This window comes from Eurytemora carolleeae, unplaced genomic scaffold (genome assembly GCF_000591075.1).
Source record: "Eurytemora carolleeae unplaced genomic scaffold, Eaff_2.0 scaffold1439, whole genome shotgun sequence".
NCBI classification, from domain to species: Eukaryota; Metazoa; Arthropoda; class Copepoda; order Calanoida; family Temoridae; genus Eurytemora; species Eurytemora carolleeae.
Genome location: NW_019397330.1, coordinates 69,995 through 75,994, shown reverse-complemented (window position 1 = coordinate 75,994; position 6,000 = coordinate 69,995). Strand labels below are relative to the sequence as shown.

The 6,000-nt window shown below is 31.8% G+C and overlaps 1 protein-coding gene across 1 annotated transcript in view; it reads right to left on the bottom strand.

The window, feature by feature from the left end:
* Positions 1 to 2,386: 2,386 nt before the first annotated feature.
* LOC111713550 (tyrosine-protein phosphatase 99A) overlaps positions 2,387 to 6,000 on the bottom strand; it is a 32,563-nt gene continuing 28,949 nt past the window's right edge. The window contains exons 14-15 of the mRNA XM_023488432.1: positions 5,825 to 5,982; positions 2,387 to 3,569 (exon numbers count right to left, since the gene is read on the bottom strand). Coding sequence (XP_023344200.1) covers positions 3,359 to 3,569; positions 5,825 to 5,982 — 369 coding nt within the window. The 3' untranslated portion in view covers positions 2,387 to 3,358. The remainder of the gene's footprint in view (positions 3,570 to 5,824; positions 5,983 to 6,000) is intronic.

Genomic DNA, 6,000 nt, shown 5'->3' with positions numbered 1-6,000 from the left:
AATTAAAAACTTTTCAAGCAAGGAAAAATATTATATCTTTTACATCATAGTTGTAAGTCCATATAATCAAGGAAATTCATCTCATAAATATTCATCCTAAGATTTGCAATACAAGTTTGCATCTGATTTTGTATTTGTTTCTTTGCAATTTCTTGTCTGGCGGAGACGTTGCACCGGAAGGTTTCATTGAAATTCTTGTTTGATCTTGATGCTTGGTGGAAAACCAGGAGATTTCTCTTCGAACGTCCAGAAAAGATCACAGGGTAGGGTTTCTATAGTTGAATATATTCAAATGTTAGAATAGAAATTATTTTCAACATTTTCTTTAGTTTACGGTCTACGGATCACATGAGATCAATTGTTCCATGATCCAAACCTGTACAACGCTACCGGTGTTTACTCGTACCAGCCCGTCTAGTGTGTCTAGTGCGTACTTGACCCAGCGCGCTTTCTAAGCAAGCAGGCTGCTTCACAGTGGGAAGCAATATTATTGAAATTATATAATTTTAAACCTTCAATCAAAATACAGTAAAGTGTACGGAGTTCAAAAATAAATCATATACAGGGTGTCCCACGAAACATGACAGTTGGCGAATAGTTTAAAATGTCTTTTTCCATTATTTGTTCAGTTGTTTGATACCAAAGATCAATGAAAATATTATATGGAAGTATGTTATATTAAAATTTATTTCAAAGTAAAATATAATTTTGCAAAAGATTTGTTTAACTAAAAATAACTATTTCTTAAATGTCATGTTTCGTGGGACACCCTGTAAATAAAAATGAACACTCGCCACAAAATCGATTTATTAATCCCTATATTATTACAAACTGATGACGTAGATATTTTCTAACGTAGAACTTTGACTATTTGATCAAGCAATACCTAAAGTTTGAAATACCAAAGGTTTACGACATCAAATTGCATACGGATTAGATAACTAAATTCTGAGGTATATAATCATGGTTCCTATGATTCGGTCTTTGGAGTGTATGGTACCAAATTTCTGGTTTACACTTCGCTATATGAAAAGAGAGTTACCATGGTGATTTATTATGTATGCTTCTTGTAGAATATCATGGTTATCCTTAGCGGAAACGGAAATAATAATTTCTGATCTAGTTTTCCGTCATACTGCATTAATACTGTATAACTGTACTGTGCAAATACTGATTGCTTTCCGTTAATTCTAACATTTTAATCCTAATATTTTAGAAACCTGATGTCGTAGACCTTGAATATTTACAACTAAGGGTAAAATTATTAGATTGCATAATCCACAGGATGTAATGATTAGAACCGGTTTTTAACAGATCAGCGACGCGGTTTAAATTCTTTAAATCCGACCTCGAAGTCAGAGCTTTTTTGTTGTGAATCTTTGGATCAAGCATAGATCTCCATCTTATCCAGACTTACAGGTTCATTTTATTCCTCTTCGATATCCTGTTGATGGCTCAACTCTGTATGTAAGTGGCACAAAAAATTATATTGTAAAATCACAGCTAGAGATAATGATTAAGACTGGTGAGACTTCAAAGTGGTTTCGATCTTAAAACTTTTCACATGGCTGTATGGATCTATCCTGTCCTGATCTGAAACTTATAAATTAATGGAATGCGTTAAACCCGTTTCTTCTCGCCGCGCAGTATAGTTTAACACTCATTTATCTCATCCAAAAGTTTTCAGCTCTGAAATTTCAAACCATGTTTTCCTTTAGTTTCCTTTTCGAAATATTTCCCTTCACTCTCTTTTTCGCTTCTTTAACTTTCTGATATCATTCTTTTTCTGAAATCTATATATTTCACCATTAATCATCTATTTGTTTTACCTTTTCCTTCCTTGTCCTTTTTTTATGCATTTAACGAAAATGCAGGACAGTTTTCGGCATATTTTCTTCATATTTCCTTTTTTTTGTAATTATACAAATTTTCATACTAGGTTCCATTAAACAGTCTGAGGTCATTTAAAATTTAAAAGAGAAACACGACGATATCTGTTTATCTGAATAATAACTATTTTTTTTCTCTAAAAATTCCTTTTTTCCTGATTCAAATTTATTAAAGAAAGAATAGTATGATACAAAGCTGGCAAAATAGTTTTAAAATTGAAACATTTTGAATTCAATTAGATGATTTTAAACCTCAAGTCTACTTGGATCGATAAAATACATTGACAAAAATATATAAAAAACTTGGTATACTTTTATAATTTTAAATCACAAAAGTATTCAAACAAATGGCTTTCTTTAAAGGGACCGTTAACTTTTTTGGGTAATTTCAGGGTAAACTAAACAGCCTATTTGCTGTTGTTTGGTATTAGTCTTACTTTTCAAAGACAACTGTGGCCGGAGAAAAAGCCGATTTTTCCTTCAGAATTTGAGCGCAAAGGGACGGTCCCTCTCTATAGACACTATTTGATGTTTAGTTTACCCTGAAATTACCCAAATAAGTGAACCGTCCCTTTAAGTACATTAATTTTTGGACATAGATAATAGTTATTTTGATTGTAAACTTGAAATGCACTATTTGGAAGAATTAAATTTCAGAACCACTGATTCGGAAGATTGTTAGTAAAATGAATTTATCTATTGTACAAAAAAATATATTCTTTATTTATGAATTACAAATGCAATCCCCACCCACCATTTTCTAAATTTTAATTTTTCTTTTATCTTATTTGGATATTTCTATTTCTTAGAAAATTCAAAGGAGAAAACTGTAAAAGCAAACATTAGTATTTTCAACATTCATATAATATTATTCTAACAAATTTCATTTTCATCATAAAATGCTAGACAACTAAAAACAGATTTGTGAATATAACCGTTTGTCAATCAGACATGCCACTTTATACTCTGTTGTTTATCAGAAGGGTTGTAAACCTACATAAAGGAAACAAAACCAGTATTTATTATCGGAAACACCACCCTGGACTAACAACGACGAAGTGCATTCGGTTTCACTTTCTTTAATTTACATTCCATCTCGTCTTGGTCTGTAATTCAACATTTTTACATTTCTGTTTTAATTGGTTAAATTATTATCGAAAGTTACATCTTCCTTGGAATTGATATTGCACTAGTCAATTTAAGTTCCAGATTTTTTAAATATCAGTGTGCAGTTTCAGTACACTGTACATATTGTAAGAAAGTTGTACCGTTATACGTATTTTTTTTAAAGCATAAATGACAGTTAAACAAAATATTTTAGATTTTTTAACAATTTTAAAGTTTCGGCCGTCAAACGGTGCGTCTTCCGAGCTGCCAGAAATGTTTAAAATGTTGCTAAGACTGCACTACCAACGAGTCGCAATAAGTAATCTTAGGACCATGCGAGCCTCAGCAAAATGTTCTTTTGCTTACACAGAGTAAGAGTTTCTGTTAAAATCTACATCTATAACAAAGGATAATGCGTCGTGAAGGTTTGCGTAACTAGATGAATTCTCAAGAATAATTCCGCTCTCTGCTAAATTCCGACTGTACGCACTTAGGTTTACATCTCCAGTATCTTCTAGCTGACGGATCATTGTGTACAGACTCATATAGTAGATTCCTCCGTCATCAGTAGGTCTGAAAATAAGACTCATATAGTAGATTCTTCCCTCATCAGTAGGTCTAAAAATAAGACTCATATAGTAGATTCCTCCGTCATCAGTTGGTCTGAAAATAAGACTCATATTGTAAATTCCTCCGTCATCAGTTGGCCTGAAAATAAGACTCATATAATGGATTCCTTTGTCCTCAGTAGGTCTGAAAATAAGACTCATATAGTAGATTCCTTCGTCCTCAGTAGGTCTGAAAATAAGACTCATATAGTAGATTCCTCCGTCATCAGTAGGTCTGAAAATAAGACTCATATAGTAGATTCCTCCGTCATCAGTAGGTCTTAAAATAAGACTCATATAGTAGATTCCTCCGTCTTCAGTAGGTCTGAAAATATGACTCATAGAGTAGTTTCCTCCGTCTTCAGTAGGCCTGAAAATAAGACTTTAATGTGATAATCCATAGAACTTTGCAATCTGAATCACATTTTAAATTTTTTGGATCCTTTGATCTAGCAGAACTCATAGTTTGACATTTACACACCATCAGGTTGCAATGATTGATTATAAAATGTACCCGAACATAATTGCAAGATATTTAATTGACCTAACAAGAATACTCTTTAATATGAAGAGAAAGTTCGGTTTATAACAATAGGTGAAATATTCCTAACACTCGCTTCATAATTTCGAACAAAGGAAATGAGTCTTACCCACAAACTCAAATCTTCATTTGATCTAACAGAACTAATAGTTTGAAATAACTAAGGTCTACGACATTGGGTTGAAAAGATAAACAGATTAGAAACCATAATTTTTAAACGCTTTCGTATGTTCTCTACAACGAAAGAAAATGTTAAGGGTTTTCTAACGGTGTATGCTTGATGATGCTATATTTGATGTTATCTCTCATCATATTTACAAAGAAAACATAATCTGAGAGATGAATCAGGGAAGAAGCCATTCTAATGTTGAAATTTAATACAGAGAATCTTTCTTTAATTCTTCATGCTCCAAACCAAATAATTAAAATAAATTTTTTTATCGACAAGAACTTGTTTTAATCATGCTAAATAGTTATTTAATATTAGAAAAAAGTTGAACTATTTAAATACAAGAATACAAATTGAAGATCGTCTTTAATTTTTGAAATTATTTGCAGCATAAATTTGTCAACCTACTTTACAAGATCTAATAATTGAAACAATAATCACAAAATTCTCCGTTTCCTGGCATTTCCAAAATGTGGGCTGCGTTTTCTTTTTTCTTAAATTACCGTATATTTCAATATATCAAACTAAACCAAAGTTGTCTAAATCTAAACGAAATTCTTCATATTTCTAGAGATTGTTTGTGCTCATTATTTCAAAAATTTTACGCCAGGTTTAGTGAAACAACCTATACTTAGTACTAGCTAGACAAAAGTCGAAGTTAGAGTCAGCCCGGGTCAAATTATGACTTTTTAAACTTTTTTCTATACTGTGAGCAAAGCGAGACTTTTCAGATGTTTTATTACATCTTGAGCAAATCTTAAGCTTTAAGTTTTTAATACCTAGAGAAAAAGCAAGACTGTTCAGATGTATCGTTACACCTTGAGCAAATCTATTTGTTCAGCAAGAGCGCAAATTCAATAATTAAAGTCCTTATTGATTGTCATTTTGAACGGATGATTTTGAGAATCGGTGTTATAAAAATCATTCAAAAACGACGAAGAAAATTTCTCCTGTAAACTAATCAGATGTGTAGGAACATATTTCTCATTAGAAATTTCTCAATAAATCAATGTTAGATTCAATTGTTTCTTTTTAATTATTATATTGATTTTCTTATTCTTTATGAATTTGTTTGAAGATTTCTTCAAATTATTCAAATGTCGTCTTTTCCTGAAAAATTCCAGAAAATCTACAGAAACTGGTTTTGTACATTGAGACATTACAGAAACCAATAACTGAATAAGATTCCTTTTTTTCGATGATAAGAGTTAATGTTTATTTTCTCAACCTATTCCTTAAAAACTATTATTGGTTTACTTCAGAATTTGTTTGTTACATTTTTGTCGTCGTCATTGATTAATTTAAACAAAACCGATTCTCACAAGCATCCCTCCAAAATGGACAATCTCTGAGGATTTTAAATATTGAAATTGCGCTCTTGCTGAACAAATATGCACCGTAAAAACGTCTGATAGGTCTAAAATGAATCCTTACAAATTTCTCACTTCAACTACCATACATTGCCGGTCACTTTCTTTAATCAAATCTAAAATCTTTAAGTTTCTTATACCTGGAGCAAATAAGAACTTTCCCTCCCAAGGTTTGTGTTGATGCAGCCGCAGATTTGATGAATGAGAGAAATGAATGTAGGTTGGATCTGATATTCCTCTCCGACCACTGGGTGTACAGAAGCTGGTCAACTGATCTAGTCTGACGACCTTTCCGAACCTAAATCAGGGATTGTAT